This window comes from Bombus vancouverensis, chromosome 9 (genome assembly GCF_051014615.1).
Source record: "Bombus vancouverensis nearcticus chromosome 9, iyBomVanc1_principal, whole genome shotgun sequence".
NCBI classification, from domain to species: domain Eukaryota; kingdom Metazoa; phylum Arthropoda; class Insecta; order Hymenoptera; family Apidae; genus Bombus; species Bombus vancouverensis.
The window spans coordinates 17,335,677-17,355,280 of record NC_134919.1 but is presented as its reverse complement, the minus strand read 5'-3'; the positions used below and the strand labels follow the sequence as shown (position 1 = coordinate 17,355,280).

The 19,604-nt window shown below is 38.3% G+C and overlaps 2 protein-coding genes across 5 annotated transcripts; one reads left to right on the top strand and one right to left on the bottom strand.

The window, feature by feature from the left end:
- Nucleotides 1-7,211: 7,211 nt before the first annotated feature.
- Nucleotides 7,212-14,224, top strand: Clk (circadian locomoter output cycles kaput protein Clock). Of its 3 annotated transcripts, none has more exons than XM_033338106.2 (12): nucleotides 7,212-7,800; nucleotides 9,290-9,346; nucleotides 9,431-9,579; nucleotides 9,704-9,789; nucleotides 10,072-10,276; nucleotides 10,371-10,466; nucleotides 10,560-10,635; nucleotides 10,832-11,070; nucleotides 11,144-11,382; nucleotides 11,500-11,928; nucleotides 12,055-12,228; nucleotides 12,359-14,224. In XM_033338106.2, exons 1-12 carry the CDS (start codon nucleotides 7,760-7,762, stop codon nucleotides 12,779-12,781), a joined length of 2,214 nt encoding a protein of 737 aa, XP_033193997.2. In that variant the 5' UTR covers nucleotides 7,212-7,759; the 3' UTR covers nucleotides 12,782-14,224. The 3 variants fall into 3 exon arrangements, with proteins under 3 accessions (XP_033193997.2, XP_033193998.2, XP_033193996.2); XM_033338107.2 differs by having other exon boundaries at nucleotides 7,215-7,800; nucleotides 9,302-9,346; nucleotides 9,698-9,789; XM_033338105.2 differs by having other exon boundaries at nucleotides 7,215-7,800; nucleotides 9,698-9,789.
- Hn (phenylalanine hydroxylase) lies at nucleotides 14,024-19,574 on the bottom strand. 2 transcript variants are annotated; one of them, XM_033338109.2, is made up of 8 exons: nucleotides 19,433-19,574; nucleotides 16,668-16,796; nucleotides 16,394-16,548; nucleotides 16,050-16,232; nucleotides 15,785-15,981; nucleotides 15,335-15,597; nucleotides 14,993-15,222; nucleotides 14,024-14,595 (listed from the first exon to the last, which is right to left on the bottom strand). In XM_033338109.2, the coding sequence occupies exons 1-8, from the start codon at nucleotides 19,505-19,507 to the stop codon at nucleotides 14,433-14,435; spliced, it is 1,395 nt and encodes a 464-aa protein (XP_033194000.2). In that variant the 5' UTR covers nucleotides 19,508-19,574; the 3' UTR covers nucleotides 14,024-14,432. The 2 variants fall into 2 exon arrangements, with proteins under 2 accessions (XP_033194000.2, XP_033194001.1); XM_033338110.2 differs by lacking the exon at nucleotides 19,433-19,574 and adding an exon at nucleotides 17,266-17,419.
- Nucleotides 19,575-19,604: the final 30 nt, after the last annotated feature.

Below are 19,604 nucleotides of genomic sequence, written 5' to 3'. Positions count from 1 at the left end.
CTCGTCGTTGCTGTCTTAAACACGTTCTTCGGCGTCGATTTTCCAATATTCGTTGCTTTCTAGATTATAGTTAATCCTTCGTACTCTATTTTCTTTCTTACCGTCACATCCTGACGTATTTTCTTAACGTTCTGGCCTTACAAAAATTCTACAAACGTTTCTGTCCCTTTGTTATTCAACGGTATTTCGTTGTTAATCAATTTTTTTTCAATACCGATCGAAATATTCGGAAGTCGACCTCAGGGTACTACGAAGGATTACATTTACCTCAGCAAGTTTATCGCATATATTGGTTACATTTTATCGTACAGATAGATTTTTAACGCTTCTATTCTCCTCTGTAACTTTGTGTAACAATTTTCTACTTTTCGTATAACGACGCGTTAAATGAGTTCAACTCGTGAAAATTCATCGCGAACAATATTTCCGTTATACGCGATGATCGCGAACAGTTTCCAAACAATGTCTATCGATAAATTGGAATTTGCGATAATCGTAATTATAATTTTAAAATAATCTCTTCGAGATTATTACTCTGTGTGAAAATAATCCGAAGAATCAACGCGTTAGAAAGTTATCGAATCGTTCGTTAGTCGAGTATTCTTTTGCCATCGATTCGCAGCGGTGGTAGCTTTTTACAGCGATAGTTCCAGGTATACAGTCTAGTTACTAATAAGGTGATACATTATTCTCTTTAAAAATAACTACGCGAACGATTGCAGCGTAATCTCGATATATAGGTTCCTAGCTGGTAAAGTTCCTCGAACGAAATTTCACCGCAGTCTTGCTTTTGCTTTGTTTCGAATTCGATTCGAAGGTGTCGTTTCCCGGCAGTATAATTTCCGATTAGGAAGGAAAAGAGCGAGAAGACGTTAGAACGTTTTTAACTCGACAACGATGCAATCCGGGTGCTCGACTGGTATCACGAGAAAGCACTTTCGTTCGAACAATTGTTTTCTCTGGATATTAAGCCCAGTGTCGGCCGATTGAACGTTAGTGTACTTGATTTTCGCTGTCTCTATGGCGAAACTATGATAAAACGCCTATATAGCCTCGAGAAAAGCAGAATTAATTCGATGTTACTGTATCTCGTTGTAATACTTGAAAAGAATTGCTTGATTTCCTCTGTCCTTGATCCCTCCACCCTCCCCCTCCCCCGACCTTGCCATATCCTTCAGACGTAATTAAGAAACACGGTTGCCCCCCTTGACTACAAGTTTTCTAAAAAAAAAAAGAACGAAATAAAAACGAAAATTGAAGCGAGTGATAGAACGAAACAACAAGTTTCTCGGAATAAAGATAGACAGATAGAAACGGAACAGAAAGGGAAGAAAGGAAATATCGTAAACGTCAAAATTGCGTATCGATCTATTGGGCATCCGCGGTATAATTCTATCGTTACGAAAGGAAGAAAAAATGAAAAACAAAACGAAACGAAGATTATTAGGTAATATAATATAATTATAAATATATACTTTTAAGGTAATGAATTTATAAAGATATTTACAGTTTACGAGTAAACGAATAAAAAGGAAAAAAAAGAGAATCTTCTGTGGCAGCATAATAAACGGAAAATAAAAAAAATTTACTAGTTCGACAACTTAAACTAACCGTACGTTGGAGACGAGACCGAAGAGTTTTCGTTGAACGCTTCCAAAATTCGCGATTGTCCATCGAGAACCCTTCGGAACTAAGCGTCTTCCGACAGTGATGTAACTATTAACATGTAATCCCTTAACGTTATATTTTTCCGGTGGTAGCTTCAGAGTTCGTGTCAAACGATTTATCACGACGCTTCGAGGCAAAATTACGTAACAAATAGTTTGCCCAAGTCGAAGAATTTCCTTTTTCTTTTTTCTTTTTTTTTTTCTTTCTCATCGAGAACGATCGAATTCTATCTACGAGACGAAAAGATATCAGCGGCACGAATGATAAACGATTTTAGCACGAACTCGGGCGCTGCACTAACCACCGGCAGTTTGTGATATATTTAGTAAAACAAATTTAAAAAAGTGATTGTTATTCAAATTAAAAAAAGAAAAAAAAGAACGAAGAGAACGAGAAGAGAGAAGCGCCTAGCGGTTTTACATCCACACAAACACACTAAATGGATTTAGTTACGTGACCCGTCGTACTGCTGAGAGAAGCAACGAATAACGTTCCACTGCTGAAGAATGAATCTTCTAGGGCATTCCGTGATAACGAACGGTCAGAACGAATCGTTCGATGATCGACATTGACGGAATTGTCGATTCGAGTCGATCGTTCTCGTCTGGTTCCGCTTGTGATTCGTTGAGTCACGCGAAATGAACTTCCCAAACGAAAAAAAAAACCGCCGTTTGTAATCGTATCGAAACTGAATCACGAAAATATAATAATTTTTTACTATCGTATACACACACGCAGCAGATACGCTGACCGGAAACACAGACATCCAGCTGTGTCCTCTTTATCGCTAAACGAAATTTTCTCTTGTTTGCCCTCTCAGCAGCATCGTCGTCGGTTTATAAACTAATTGTAAATTTTAGATACTACCGCGCGTAATAATAGGAGAAAGAAAGAGATAAGAGAGAGAGAAAACGAAAAGCGCGAGAGCGAACGAGCGAGAGAGAGAGAGAGAGAGCGAGAGAGCGAGAGAGAGAGAGAGCGAGAGAAAGAGAGAGAGAGAGAAAGAGAGAGAAATTTTAAAAAAGCGATAGGTAAGCAAAAAGCGAGGCGTTACTATCATGGAGGAGAGGAGGAATAAGAAGAGTAACAAAACAGCAAAAAAAAATAATAATAATATGATAATACACATAACAACACACACTATATATTGTAATATTATTTTTCGAACATAGTAATGTAATGTAGAATATGATATATGTATTATATTATATATTATATATATTATATATAATATGATATTGTAACTGATCATTTCGTATAACGCCAACGGCTGAACGAAGTGTTTGGAGTTTAAAAGAAACAAAGGATGATTAACGAAACAAGAAAAAGAACTTTAAAAAAAGAAAAAACAATTAATTAAGATGGGCCAGAAACGTCGGCGAGGCGAGTGGCGCAGGGTCACGGCACGCAACATATTTTTACCAAGGTTTTTCGAATATTCAGTCCCCCCGACGATTCCTTATATAAACGAGATCTTTAAAAATAAAAAAAAGGATAAAAAAAAAAGAACGATCGCGTACCCGAGCGCCACTATCGCTTCGCGGCATTTTCGTAGCGCGCGGCCGTACATCGGTCGTTGAACGGTCAGATCGCGTCACGATCTCGTTGTGTTCAGGAATGGTACCGTATCTTCGTACAAAAATTTAAGAAACGAACGAAGAAAAATAAGGAAGTGAAACGTAAAGCTGTCTTCGGCGTATAAAATAGACGAAGCTTCGTGATCGAACGCGTCCTAACGAATGAACTGACAAATTATAAAATTAGTAACAAAAAGACACAAAGATAATCGCGCGGTGAACGGTGTTTCGTACGAATCTTTTCGACGACGTTCGACTTTTCTAAGATAGATCCTCGTATGCTTTTCGTGTGTCACTGGGACCTTGAACGTCGTTAATAGGGTAGACAGAGAGGAAAAAGGAAAAAGAAGTGCTCGTCGGACGGAGAAAAGACAGACAGAGAGAGAAACAGAGAGTGAGAGTGAGAGAGAGAGAGAGAGAGAGAGTGACGAGAAAGAAGGAAAATCTTGTTGTTGCAAATAATTCGCGAACGTTCGACGACCGAATTGCGGCAGAATTTTCAATTGATCGAATCGAAGAATGAAACGAAGGCGTGACAAGGATGGCAATATAACGATATTAACGTCGATACGATGGTAATCGATCGACGGACAAGAATGGCCATCGTCCCTAGAATTTCATTTTTCGACTTTGACACGTGCGTATCCTAATTTTTCAATGTCCACGAGAGGACGAAGAGTCGTGCAGAAGCGTGTACAGTGGGGGTGGTTGGTTACTATAACTATAATAAAAAAGAAAAAGAGAAACGGAAAGTCACTTCCCCTATCCCAATTCTTCTACAACCTTACCGCCCGTTTCGGGAGAGAGAGAGAGAGAGAGAGAGAAAGAGAGAGAGAGAGAAAGAGAAAGAGAGAAAGAGAAAGAAAGAGAGAGAGAGAGAAAGAGAAAAAGTAAAGAATGGAAAAGCATCCTGGATCGTTCCCTATGTCCTTCTCTCTCCTACTTTTATGCCCACTCAAACACACTTTTAGAAGCTCCTCGAATGTGGAAGCGAGACGACAAAACAAATGAAAATAAAGAAAAAAAAACAGGAAAAAATTACGAAAGAGGATAAAACGAGGAAAACAAAATAAAAAGAATTTTTAAAAAGTGAGAGAGAGAGAGAGAGAGAGAAAGCGATAGAAAGAACATAAAAAAATATTAAAGAACAAACGATGCGTTTTTTCTAATTGTCGAATCAACCGTTTCGTATTCGGCGACAACTTTTGTAATACGCGAACGTTACTAACGCTAAGTTGTGTTTTAACCGAATACATTTATGCCTCGGATATACATATTATATATACATATATATATTATATTATTATTGGTCATTGAGCAGAAACACGATCGAACGAACGAACCAGAGAGCGAAAGAGAGAAAGAGAGAGAGAGAGAGAGAGTGAGAAAGGGAGAGAGAGGAAGAGAGCGAGAGAGAAATTAGGGAGAAAGGAAGAGAGAAAGAGGGAGAATGAGAGAAAGTATAATTGAAAACTTCATCACGTTGAACAATACATTTCTTGCGATCTATAAATTACCGATACAGCGTAGCAGATCATTTATTTTTATTTTTTTCTTATCTTTTTCCTTTTTCCGTTTTGCGTTTTTCTATACAGTTGTTATATTTCGATGTTTTGTTGTAACGGATATGCTGGCATGTTGATCTTGTGGCTGAGAAACCAAACACCGTAAGAAGCTGAATGATTATTTATTTTCTGCGAGGCACAATCTGCTCGTGACGGGTTTGTACGCAAGATTTCGCGTTCGTTTATTACGTGTGGATCGTATTATTTCGAAAATGTATGAGAAACGACGAAACTGAGAGAAAGGAAACGAAGAACGAAGAGAGAGCCGAGATTTCTTAATACGTTTCGATGATTAATTTTTTAATCTTTCAATCAACGAGAATAAGAAATAGGAAGGAGAGGAAAAGAAAATGAAACATCCGCGTGCAAAGTTAGCGAAATCGATGAATACGTAAAGTCTCGGTGTTAAGAAATTCATGAAGAGGCAAAACGGATACGAGCAGGTTGCGCGTTGGTTTTAATGGAGAGAAAAAGAAATTACAAAAAAGAGAGAGAGAGAGAGAGAGGAAAAACTGTACGGACTAGAGGAAAAAGATAACATTGTGATGTTTACTGATCAAATATGTCAAAAGAAAAAAAAAGTGAAAAAAGAAAAAAAAAAGAGGAGGCCCACTGGTTGAGGCCCAACATTTCTGAGTACACTACAAATAATAAACATTATGTAAAATTTACACGAGGTTTTTTTCTTCCTTTTTCCCTATATGTATATATAAGTCTAAAGTTGCAATATTGTAATCTGCTTTTTTAAGGAAACGAACAGTAGATAATAGACGACCATATGTCTGCACCAGGTTATTCTACTTAAGAGCGCTGTGCTACGAATGACATCATCTACTCCTCGGTATCTTATTCGGAAATTGGATTATATCGATCAAGATCTTGACAATTTTCAATGAAATATAAAACAACATTAATTTTCCACTTAATAAAAACGTTCGTATGTCCATAATACGCAAATAATACGTACGTCGCGTTAAAAAATGACATAGTGCTATTTTATAAAAAAAAAATCTCCTTCGTTCGGTATCGCGTTTAAGTTTCGCAGAATTTATAATTCCATCCAAGAGAATGTAACTCGCTTGGTATCGTTGATGAGATAGGCGCGTTAATCGCATTTCTCGATAAGTTCTAACATGTTATTTTATGAACCGCATACGTCACTGCGTATGATTGGCACGACGTTGGAAATAGTGCAACACGGTCTGACCAATCAGGCATGATTTTACTGGCGGACAAGAAGCGATCCGTGCCGCTACCGATGCCGCTCATCTGGTATGCGAGTTTTCATGGCGACGGTAGCGATGGAATGGAGCATATGGCAAATATGCGATCGAATACGATCGTAAATTTCCAAATACCTTGCGAATACTTGGAGAAAAGAATATGTTGAAGCAGATTCTTACTTATCCTGGACAGTTTCGAATTGCGTATTAGAATCGCAATAGATCGATCTGCCATCGAATAGATGTATAATTGAATGTTAACTCGAGGTAATCTCGAATTTTTACGAATACCTTATCTTCTATAATATATATTAATACGACAGGTTCGAGTACCATTTTTTGGCGATACGACCTTGTTAGAAATAAATTTTCGAATCCTACGAAGTGAAACTGACTTGGATTGGTAAAAACATGTCAAACTTGATTCCATCGCTAGGCGGTAATGCATCGACAAGACGCGTCTGCGCACAATGGGAAAATGCTTAGCGTCCATTATCATGTTGGCGAATAATTTGCTTGAAGTTAGCCGCGATCTAACACACTTATCAACGTCCCTGGTCCATTCGATACTCTGTTGCACGCACTATCGCGAGACAAACGCTGGAGAAAGGAGATACGATGGTAGATGGTAGACACGGTGCAGTCTTTCTTACGTTCTTTAAATATCATAAAGGAAATTTCGAAACAAGGCGGAAATTTGTCTACATTGGGGAATAATAAGTTTGCCGTTGCGACTATCGTTTTGTGGTTATCGCAAATAAATTTATATCGTAATTTAAAGTAAATTTTCAGTTTATCGTCGAGGTAGCACGATGACGTGGGAGGGAGAGGGGTATCGGAAATATCGATATAAGCAAAATACATTTTCGATCGCTGTCTATGAAAACGTTCGATCAAGAAATATATATCGATGCATAAAGTTTGAAATGTTATTGTGTCAGCAACGTAGAACGTTACGTAAGAATACATAGATGAGCGTCGGTAAAGAATTTTACGTCACTAGAATATATCTGTCTGTAACGAGCTTTCGATCGATCAGTCCGATCGAATAGTATTCGCCTATAAAACTATGCTTTCGTTTTTTATCGTTTGAACTTCTTATTAATCCAAGTAATAGCTGTTTAAGCTAATCTCGGTACGCTATATATTTACAAACTGGAAAACCATATCTATAAACTCGGCGAACGTCGGGAAAGAATATTGGGAGATTCTACGAACGTTAGAGAAGAAAATCGTGCAACGGTGGAATTTGACGAACGAAGCACGCAGTGTCACTGCCATTTCTGTTTTCAAATCCGAGCATGCGTTCTGCCATCGTGAGTTCGCAGCCGTGTTCTCGGTATTAGAGCCCCGCAGAATTGAGCGCGTACAACTTCAGACGGTGCAACGAGAGACCTTCCATTGCGAAGTCGTACGTAAGCGTCGCACGTACATACGTGCATGCACCGTAAGCTATCTCGAGCGATCGTTAGAGGCTTCATCGACGAATTTTGCTGGCGCGCTAACCAGTGACCCGTCTGTTGGCGCGTGTCGTTCGAAAAATGTGTCGGCGCTTGCCGCGGAAGTGGCACCCCGAGCTTGTGAATTCTACGTGGTCGACGAATACTCGTCAACAGGGGAAACCTCGAGAGAACGAGGATCGCAAGATCTGAGGCTACTGATCGACGACGGCGTGTCCGCGACAACACGCATACACGGACGTGACAGCGCACATACGTCAAGTTACATGGCGAGTTATTCACGAGGGCGATCCTCCAGACAATCCGAGTAAGTGACACGCGACTATTAGCACATCGTTCAACGAATAATAACAACGATACTGTTTATCGACCGTCTGGAAATTCAATAAACGTGGACGATGAAAATTGGAAAATTTAACGAACGATGGAAAAGCACGTCAGCCCTGTCGATCTATTACGACGAAATTCGATAGTCACCGATCTGTTGATATCGTTTGTCGTTTGTTTGGACGCAGATGATTTTTATTTCGCTGATTGTTAGGAGCGGTGCGAGCGTCTGGTCAGGACTGGCACGATCTACTGTGCTCCGTTGAACGTTCCATCGATCGATACCGCGAATCGATATTTACGATTCGTTGTCTTCGCCGTTGTTATCGTGGCACGATTAACACTGCGTGCAGCGCGCGACCGGTAGATCGATGCCGCAACTTGATTATCAACGATTGTGCCGCGATTTATACAATCGATAAGGTTGAGCTTGGTGCTGTACACTACGTTGCGTTGGTCGTCCGACGATCGCTCGCAGACGTCTGATCGCCAGGGACGCGTAACGTGTTCTGATCGATGCACTCGCGCGCCGATATTCCTACACTCGAATCAACGACTATTATTTTGTATCGCTCAGAATTTTTTTAAGGAATTATACTTTGTAGCTTCTCTGTTCGATTCCTTAGAATATATATATTTCGTTTGATGCATCGTTTCCTATTAATTTCGATATTTAGTCTTCGCGATGATGCATTCCTACATGAACTCACGGTAACTTCGTTGTCCTCTGTTGACGTCTTGCCGTTGACAATAAATATTTAATTATTAAATATTTAATTTACCTGGTCGATATAATGCCGCGTCAGAAACATGGTTTCTGTTTTATTGTATTATACTTTGTAAATTCTCTTTGCGATTTATAGACGAATTAGTAATTTTAAAATATCGACTGAACGATTTAACACGAAAGTAAATAATATTTCTCGAGATACACGTTCGACGATGTATTAGATGTCCGGCAATCTCATGAAATAACGTTATTCTAACCAATATCGATTGCCAAACCTGTTACACAATAAGCAGTTCGTGGTATTGATTTTATTGTAATGCACGTGTAGTATCCCTGTGCCGAGTGAGAAAATCACAAACAGATGCGTTTCAAATTATCTTCTTCCTCTCTCGACACCCGATGCTGATAATCTAATTTTACGATTATTATATTCTACATATCCTACATTTCTAACTTCAATTCTAAATCTGCGATATCAAATAATTACGATATCATAATCATCGGATAATTCTACGTCCGAATCTAAATAAATCCATTCAACGAAATACATAGTAACCAAGGAGCAAATAATATTTCCTATTCCTCTTTCTTCTTTTAATCGATAAGAAAGAAATTTATATCGGAAAAATACGTTCGGGTATATTAATACCGACGATAATGCTAATGTTACAATGGTAGCAACATTGGTAACACCGATGCTTCATAAATTTATAATATTTTTTCTTAATATATTCATGAGCTTCCTGTCCAGTGATACGATGGACGATGACGTTGACGAGAAGGATGACACGAAACGGTAAGAGTTCAATTAGAAACGTTATTGCTTCGTTCAACGCCTCCGAAGGTGGCAAACTAACCGTAGAATGTTTTACCGCCTTAGAAAATCACGAAATCTGAGCGAAAAGAAACGGAGAGATCAGTTCAATATGCTCGTGAACGAACTTGGTAGCATGGTCAGCTCGAATACGAGGAAAATGGATAAATCCACAGTACTGAAGTCCACCATTTTGTTTTTAAAAAATCACAACGGTACGCATCGTTTAATAATTCGAATAATTTAACTCGTCTTACGCTCTTACTCTCTTCTTCTTTCAATGATTACGTTTAATTGCGAATATCATTAATTTCGAGCTTGAAAATGCCGTAGAAATAGCTGTCAGATCGAGGGTACACGAGATTCAAGAAGATTGGAAACCGTCCTTCTTGTCCAACGAAGAATTTACGCATCTCATATTAGAGGTACGATTATCGTGTAATGAAACGTACATATTCTTCTATCGAGTGTATAGTCATCGATTCGAAACAGTGTCGCTGTTGGTTATAAGGTTGAGATCGTCAAACTCTTTAACTTGTGTCGTTGTAATTTGTCGCATAGAGAAAGAAACGAACAACTTCTGCGATATACTATCTTCGCTCGATTTCGCAACGAACTCAAGCTTATAAAGATGTTACCGAAAGTAGCACGATCGATATGACCCGACTAAAGATTTTACCAATAAAAACACAAACGACGTTTCTTAGGCTCTGGACGGTTTTATAATGGTATTTTCTTCAAGCGGGCGCATTTATTATGTGTCTGAAAGCGTCACGTCTCTTCTCGGGTATCTTCCGAACGAACTGGAGAACACGACGATCTACGATATCACTTATCAAGAGGATCAATCTCCTCTCTACAACGTACTTCTGAATCCTGCAATCACAAAAGACCAACGAAACATTAAACAGGGTACTATTTTTTAAGAAATACATCTTTTGGAAGAAAAAGGACATCGAGTATAGTACATCGGTAAATGTGTTAAAATCGTTATGCATATTTACAGAGGAGAAAATATCTTTTTCCTGTCATATCAAAAGAGGAGGCATAAATGTTCAAGAAAACCCAATATACGAGCTTGTGCAATTTGTCGGATATTTTCGTACGTAATTATATATACATATAATAATATAATATACGTATATATATATATATACCGATATCTAAACATTTACGTTTACCTATTTGCTTACAGGTTCTGACGTCGATACAGACGCGGATAACTTGCTTCCGAACACGAAATTCAGCAATACTAGTGGAATAGATACGAAGTAATTTCATTTAATAAGATAAGACATAAGTAAAACACCCGTGTACATTTATTTGCTTTCGATTATTTAACTGTATCGTTGTCGCTAGTCAATACGTTATCAAGAGATTTGGAATGAAAGAACTGCACGGATGGAAAGCACGTGCAAACATGTGATCTATCGAACCGTCGCAATAAACTCGTTTGTGTTCTCTTAGATTAGTTTTCGTGGGTACAGGACGCCTCCAGACGCCACAGTTGATTCGCGAATTATCGGTGATGGATAACACAAAATCGGAATTCACTTCGCGACATAGCCTCGAGTGGAAATTCCTATTTCTGGATCATCGAGCGCCGCCTATTATCGGATATTTGCCATTCGAGGTGTTAGGCACGTCTGGATATGATTATTATCACGTGGACGACTTGGACAAGGTGGTTACTTGCCACGAATCACGTATGTATCCGATAAAGGCAGTAAATATCGCGAAAAAACGATGAGTTTGAAATTATGAGAAATTTATTGGTAGTGATGCAGAAGGGTGAAGGAACCTCCTGTTACTACAGATTCCTCACGAAGGGGCAACAATGGATATGGTTGCAAACTAGATTTTATATCACGTACAATCAGTGGAATTCGAAGCCTGAATTTATCGTCTGCACGCATTACGTTGTCAGTTACATCGATGTGATTAAGGAATTGCGTAAGGAGTCGGAAAGTTTTAACAAGGAGCAGAGTCAGGATGTTCTGATGCCAGTGGAACAGCAGGTGAATTTACTTGTGTAAATCTTATACGTGCCTGAACGTAATGTCGTGGCTATTAAATTCCATGATCGTACTATTCCAGACATTCTGTAGAATAACGTGTGCGCGATCTTCCTACAGGTGACCGCGTCTCGTCCAGTGCCTCCGACACAATGGCCGGCGAAATCGTCGAAAACGTCGAAATCGATAGCATCGAACACACGGCCACGACATCACGTGGAGAGCTCCGATAGTTCGTCGATGTCGGCGTCTATGCAAAGCTCGCCGCATTCGCAGATAACGCACGTTTCACGATCGAAAGGCGCCTCGGCGAACAGCTCTGTGCCGTCGAAAACTCAAATGCCTCAAATCGATAACAGACAACAGCAGCAACAACAGCAGCAGCAGCAGCAGCAACAGTCGCAACAACAATCTTTGTTAGAGGTTGATCAAAGTTGCATCAACTTTATGGAACAGGCGCAGTACACGACTGTTAATTTGCAACCTGTGGTTAGCACAGGCTTCGTAACTCCTGCCGCGCCAATTATATCCACATTGCCAACACACGAGGTAAAGCAACGATTATTAGGTTGTTCGAAATTGAAACGCAGCCAATATATTTTTATGAAATCAGTTTGTCGTTGAAACGCTGCTGAGGATACAGCGTATCGTACATAAGTATCTGCGTATTTGTAGATGTTACATCAGCAAGATATCGTGATGACACCAGCACAGAATCAAATTCAAGACGAGCTGCAACGGAAACACGAAGAACTGCAACAATTAATAGTGCATCAGCAAGAAGAGTTACGAAGAGTGTCGGAACAGTTGTTCATCGCTAGATACGGTATTTTATCGCCGTTGCTCAATGTAAGTATTTTTATAAGCACGTTGATGTTTTCTACGATTAGATATTTTCATGCAAGTGCGCTAAGCCATCATCGATGGGTCAAATCATGATTCACATCATTTGTTTTGTAAATCACAAATACTTTTTTAGACGGGCATGCCGTACAATACTGCGAATACGTGTCAACAGATGAATAGGTGCAATACGAACAATTCGAACGTTCAGTTGCCAACGTCTAGTAACGTTCAAGGAGTAAACGTTCTTCCTTTACCGATTACCGTTCCAGTGCCAATCGTGCCTACAGAGTTGTTCTCTCATCCATTGACGGTCAGTCCAGTGCCAACGATGTCGACTACAGCGCAAGGTAACGTAGGTACGATGATCCAAACGCAACAGCAGCAGCACCAGCAGCTGCAACATCAGCAGCAACAGTCTCAACAGCAAGCACCAACGCGACAAAATGGCAACCCACCGGATCTCGTGCCTTTCCAAATGTGTCCACATCAAGCGGACATACTGTATAACGAGATAGAGCCATCCGCGAATCAACAACAGAGATCGTCGCAAAATTGAAAAAGTCCCTTTCTTTGATTCTCTATCGGGGATCTCCGTTGAAATTCTTCGGTTAAGGAACTGATATTTGAAGTTGAAAAGAAATTTGATCGGGGATTCGTCCAAGATGGAACGGATATCGTCGCGAATCGAAACGCGTCATGCTATTCCGTTCGCGTCTCGCGCAGGAACGAGACACGAAGGATTTCGTATTTTTATACAAATGTGAGATGTATGTACAAAAGATATTCCGTGTAAGAAGCGACATCGTGTTTGTAACGCAAATTATAACGCAGATGATGAGGACCTCTGTTTGCTTTGATCGAGCAAAAATTCGACCAAAATGAGAGATTTTTTGTGCTAAAGAAATGGTAAAGAATTCAGATCTATGGTACTTTTTATCGTTGTGGCACATTCTCGAGTGTCAAAATTCTCTTGCATATCGTCTATATTTGTCTGTTCAATTTATATAGAAAGTACCATACTAAAGAATCGCTGCAAAACTCCTTCGTTATTTATTTACGATCGACACGAGATAATTCTCCGAAACGTCGACATTTATTCCTCGAAGTTTAAGGGGCCATTTTGTATCTCCCACGACGTATATACATATGTGTAAAAATTCTGTATAAAGTTTATCCACTCGGTGACAGCGTATGCGTGAACTGACTCTTTGAGTCGGATAATAACAAAAGAATAGTCGTTTGATTGATTTGAAAAAGTACAAAACACAGGTAAAATTACTTGGAACTCTGATCGAACGCTTTGTGTTCAAAATACATGTGCATCTCGGACGATAAAGTTTGAGAATTATTTTTGTTATTCACCGGACCACATAGAAACTAAAGAGAACCGAATTTAAAAAAAAAAAAAAAAACAGGGTATATTTACATATGTATGTATACAAGGTATTTTTGTTACGAATTCTCAGCGTCTTTTTTTTCGTAAACGATAGATTTTACGACGAAAGAGAAACAAACAGAAAACGCGTGTCCTATTTCTCTCACGAACCTACCGCTTGTTAGAAAAACACTGGCGTCTAATACAACAAATTTACCTTGTATATATATATGGTTAAGAAGGCGAAAAAAGGAAAGTACAATAATATATTTTGTTGTAAATGTATCACGATAATAAGCTATTTGTAAATGTACGTGTCTATAGAGAAACAACGTGTATTATACCCGTGTGTATGGCATCGAAATCGATATATTTTACGATCATGATCGTGTTAGATGGATTATACATATGTATGTATACATATTATACGTATTATACATATATTTATTGAAACATAGGATTCATATACATTCCGATGAATTAGCCGAATCCCGATAAACGTATCTGCAGGCTATTACGTATTAAGACAATAACTTTTCTCACGTATGATTGTAAATTATGGTATAAAAATTTGAGAATTATATACATATTCAACGTGCAAATAAAGGTTCCTAAAAACAGCGACATTATCGTGGTCATATGGTTCGTCTTCGAGTCATTGATCGTTTCTTTTTCATTTCAGATTGAAAAACAATTTCCCTCGAAATGGACTAAATTCGAAAGTATTTCATCTCTTCTTGCTGTTTTATTTTATTTCATCGTATAAACAGTTTCGCATTGTTAAATATCTACTATATGTAACGTGGTTAATCGATAAGATTACGTGAAAATTCTATTGCCTCAATTTTCTTAAAGCGTCCATCAAAATTTGTACTTCTTGATTCACGTTGTGCACAAGATCCTCGATTTGATGCTTGCTGTCGATTATGCTAATGCTCTGGGTATACGGGTCGTATCTCACTCCAAACTTCCTCGGTATACTCTCTGTGAATTTACTGCGAACAAAAATAGAATAGAATAATCGTTCGATCGATAATTCGATAAAAAGAGAGTGGAAGGAAGAACTAGCGATTCTCCCTCCCTTATACTGTATTTATAGCAATTTATTGTTTAGAATGGCCGATCGCGTAAGTTAAAAGTCATTATACGCAGTAAGAGGCAAGAAACTATGGATTCTCGTAATTCTGTGGCGTAATAGAGATGAAAGTTACACGAATCGTTATGTTGCGCGATTATATAATTGCATGCATACTTTTAAATCGCGTGCATCGTTGACTAACGATAAATTTGACGCAACTCCGAAGATGAAAAGTTTTCATAATAAATAAAAATCTTTCTTTCACTCGCGATAAGACGATAAGCATGCTGAAAACTTAGATCGGTCAACTTTACATCATTTTCTGTTTGGCGTCCTCGAAATTCTCGGCAACGTAATAGACAGGCTGGTACTCGGTTATCGGATACTTTTGCAACGCTGTCTTTGCTGGTTCGAAAGGACGCAATTCTGGTTTGTCGCTCAAACAATACTCGAGTTCGCCGAAAGACGAAAGCAATCCAGCACCGTATGCCTTTAGCTCGCCATTTTGTTGGCACAGGCCGTACTCGACCGTAAACCAGAAGCACTGCAACAAATTTTACATGTTCTCTTTTCGTTTACGACATAGCCTACGAAATGGATAATCGGATAAAGAACTACGAATAAATAGCGAATGAAAGGAAATCTTTCGAAATTACCGTAGCTAATTTTTCAATGTACTCGTCGGGAGATCCGAGAGACGCCAAGCCAACGACTTGACAAAATTGTGCGAATGACGGATCAGCGAACAAGGGAACGTGACCCAGTACTTCGTGACAAATGTCAGGTTCAGGCGTGTACAATGGTTTACTACCGTGCCTAATGTACTGCGTGCAGTGAAATACTCTGAAAGCCAGACCAGCTAAGAAGTCACGCGAAGATAGAAGGCCAGCCACAGGTCGAAGAGTGAAACCGGTGCAATCTATGCAGATATTTAAGAATATCGGAAAAATTAAGAAGAACAGCTGATAATAACGACAGGTGAAAATACACAAATCTCGTTGCCGTTATTTGATGTTGTTTCACGAATATCGTAGAAATTCAGTATCTCAAAATTGGAAATAAAAGATATTACTATCGTCTATCAGGTTGAATAAAACGACTAATACCTTTTAAAAAGTTTGATATGTCCTCCAATTGTGGAATATTGTCCTCTCTGTAGCCACAATTTTCGATCAGCAAAGGAAACACGTGATTATGTTCCTTGCAGGCATACTTTGGATAAAGCTTCGTTAAGTTTCTAAAAACTACACCCCACGTTTCGATTTCTTCTTTGGTATACTCCACCCTTGGTATCGGTTGACCACTAGGAAAATATAAGAGTAGCGTTACGAATGCCTGTATATATTTTCCATTTCCTGCAATAGGACTCACTATTTGTAATTGAACGCCAAATCTGCAAAGTATTTGCGCCTTTGTCGATAAACAGGATCCGTGAATCCAGGATGATCGCTGTCCAATTCCGCTCCATACGAGAGAATTTGATTGGCAAACTTGTCCAGATCTCTGATTCTTCTTGGAAACCATGGTACGGTTCCCATGTTATCTTTGTGATTTCTATAAATATGAATAACATTGAAAATTAAAGGACATCTGCCTAAAAATGAAAGAATTCTGTAAAATGTTAGTTCTCAAATATTTATGATTCGTAAAATACGTAAGATTATTTTATGTGTAAAAGGATATTCAAAAATCCTTCTTCATTATTAAACATTCACCTAGAAATGATCGAGAAGTAGCTGCATTGTTGCCGCAGTTTTTCAATCACTGTTCCAAGGTCTCCGCCAGGCACGCATTCCACCATAAACTCGTACATATTCGCTCGACGGAGGGAGCTTCTGGATTCTATATGCGACAGATTAACCTTGTGTTCCTGCGAATGAAATCAAAGTTGAAATTATTGCGAAACAAATCTAATTTCTACGTTCAATTTTGTCGCTACGATGATACTCGATGTATTTCTCGCTAATGGACGACATTGATGGTACTTACAGCGAAAAGTTTAAGATATTTGCTCAACGCTCCGACGGAGTCCTCTTCTTTGAGTGAAAAGATCAGGCAGGTGCTCTTTGCCGAGTCCTTACCTTCTTTGATGTAGTTTCCCCCATGTATCAGCGTAGGCTTTTGAAAATAGTAATATCGTTAAAGATGCGTAGTCCGATCGTTTACGTGACCGCATAAAAATTCGCTTGTCCCGAAATATCAATTTTAAATTTAACAGTTATGTTAATGAAGATATCTCATCGGCTAAATGTATTTCCGAGAGGAGCCGATTATAAACCGAACTTGTTTTCAAATTCTTCCATAGGTACGTAATATGGAAAAAGGTATATTGAAAGAAGGATATGTTACAACCGTATTAGTTGTCAAATTTAATACTGAAAATAGTTTCTAAGTCACATCGAGCAAATCCGATTGTTCCGAGTACAAATAATCTACGAAGCATAGCTGTAAAAATAAAAATCGTATACCGGTGTAATGAGATTAAAAAGGTCGGAAAAAACGTTTCGCAAAAAAAAAAAAGAAGAGAAAGAAAAAGAAAGGAAACTTCTAAATTAAAGAATCCTTATGCAAAAGTGTTAGTCCTTACATCGTGCATCGCTAGCAAGACTTGAGAGTGATTCTTGCAGGTGAACGGAGGTAAAGTTTTTTCCTCGTAAACCATGTTACGACTTATCGTCCTGAGACACGTTTGCAGAAACTACGCTCCATTAATCCGTCACAGGTACTTATACATTCACCGACAATTTCCCCTTCCCCCTACTTTTTTAACTATCGTTCCTGATTTCTCGAACCATCTTGGGCATTTTACAAGAAAGAAATAGGCCTTGTAATTTTCCCGATAGCTCGTTCCTTGACTTTGGACTCGTTGCATTGTCAGGAAGAATGAAATTCGTGATAATCGATTAAATTTTCTAGGAAAATTGGCTGATGAAAAGAATACAACCTATTATAGTGCAATTTTTCGTTATTTTTGCATCATGCTGACCATGACGAAGGATTGCTAGATGTCAAGGCTGATTTCACTGGACGAAACTTTTTGCTCGACAAACAATGCAAAGAATGCGATGCAAAGTCGTCGACAGTCATCACTGTTGGTCGCTTCGTGATCGAGGAAACATACAATACGTGTCCTCCTTGCAACGTTTGACTTTGGTGGACGATGGAGGAAATTATTTTCGTTACTTTATGATAAAATTAAAGGAGAAGAAAAAGAAGTGAAAGTAAATGGCGTAATTTTTCGCCGTTCGGATTTCTCTTGGACAAATCGGAGAGTTGGTTTCGCAGAGAATACTTTGAAACGAGCGATTCGACAACTTCGTTTTTCCGTAAAAGCGTATCGTGTATTTTTCGAAACGTTTAAAGATCGATAATCAAATTTGAACAAGAATGTACGAGGTAAGTAGTTGTATCTACAAATTACTGTACTTTTAATCGAGCATGTTATTAACAGAATTATCTATAATCTGATGTTCACATATGATTAATTTCTCAGAGCTTTGGGAAATGTCCGATTACAAATCGATGATTTGTGCATGCCAGCACGCAGACTTAAACAATTATATAATAATTGTACTTGTTAATAATTATATAATTTACTTGTTAGAAGAAAAATTTACTGGAAAAGAACTTGTACAAAAAGCGTGCAAACTCGTTCTCTCGCTAACATATATATATATATACGTAATAAATATTTTATCGCCGTGTTGCAAAGTGAATCATTATTTACATAGCAGGATTATAATCGACATTGCATAATTAGTGAAAATCGTTCAACGATATATGTAAATTGACATGTAAATGAAAATGAATTACGAACTTATTTTGTTACTCTGGATCAAGTATCGTGACAAATAAAATACGCGCATTCGTGTATTATAATTCACGATATACTGATATACATATATAATAGCTGCTTCAAGGTTTCTATGATGTATAGTTCAGTTACATAATAATTGCATGTTTATGCAAATGTTTAGATTCATGTTAGATTAAGCTTAAATTACAAAGAGGGAGGCTTATAAACATTTAGCTGTTCTTAAGAAAATAAATATTATTATGAATATTACCATAATGACGATGCAGATAGTAGTGTAACAACAATGCAATGCGTATAAACATAGGTGACGTACAAGTTCTCTTGCGATTTATTCGAATCGTACTTCAGAAACTGTATCAGCGTTTTCCTTTCTTGCTCGCTTAAACGGGTTTTCTCAATTGGCCGTGAACGTAAAACGCAATTTAGAGCGAAACTGGTCTCGAGTGCATTGTGATAATCGCATAATTAAAAATCTCAACAACAAATAATTACGCGATTGTAATCGAAGGTTGCGAATTTCGTGAATGTACAATCGAGAATTATATCGAACGTCGAGGTGATTTGAAATGAAAGTAAATTAGCGAGACAAAAAATGTATTGTTAAATTTTTCACCGTATTAACAGAACATTGTCAAAATGTATTATTAAATTGCTATCGATAAGAACTAAAATCGATAAGAACTATAATCACTTACGGTGTATACGTAGTGACAATTAATTTCTTACCGAAGTTTCTCCGTTTCGTTTCAGTTTACGTTTCAACGACGTTGGGGAAATTCCGAAGAAAATTCATCTTTTAAGGATAAAGCTGACGATACACAGAATAAAATGTTTATGTACTTCGTTATCGTGCTAATTCATTTACTTCCTTACGATACGTCAAAGCTAAGATTTTCATTCTGTTCTCAATGTTACCTTTTCGTAAATTTTCCCTTACCTTGTCAAGGATCGAAGAATCGCACGTGTCATTTTGAGACATCGGTCGAGATTTTGCAATAGCTTTCGCGTACATGTCACGATCGACGGTATGAGGCTGCGAGAAGAATTAAAATAGTGTCACGATTTTCTCGAGACGAGCGTCTTGATAGGACTGGTTCGTGTCTCGTCGA

Coding starts and splice junctions, on each gene's coding strand:
- Clk (XM_033338105.2), top strand. CDS start 7,760: ATGGCGAGTTATTCACGAGGGCGATCCTCCAGACAATCCGA. Junction 9,790..10,071: donor TTACGCATCTCATATTAGAG/GTACGATTATCG, acceptor GACGTTTCTTAG/GCTCTGGACGGTTTTATAAT. Junction 11,071..11,143: donor GGTTACTTGCCACGAATCAC/GTATGTATCCGA, acceptor ATTTATTGGTAG/TGATGCAGAAGGGTGAAGGA.
- Hn (XM_033338109.2), bottom strand. CDS start 19,507: ATGTACGCGAAAGCTATTGCAAAATCTCGACCGATGTCTCAAAATGAC. Junction 15,982..16,049: donor TTGGCGTTCAATTACAAATA/GTGAGTCCTATT, acceptor ATATTTTCCTAG/TGGTCAACCGATACCAAGGG. Junction 15,598..15,784: donor CATATCAAACTTTTTAAAAG/GTATTAGTCGTT, acceptor ATATCTGCATAG/ATTGCACCGGTTTCACTCTT.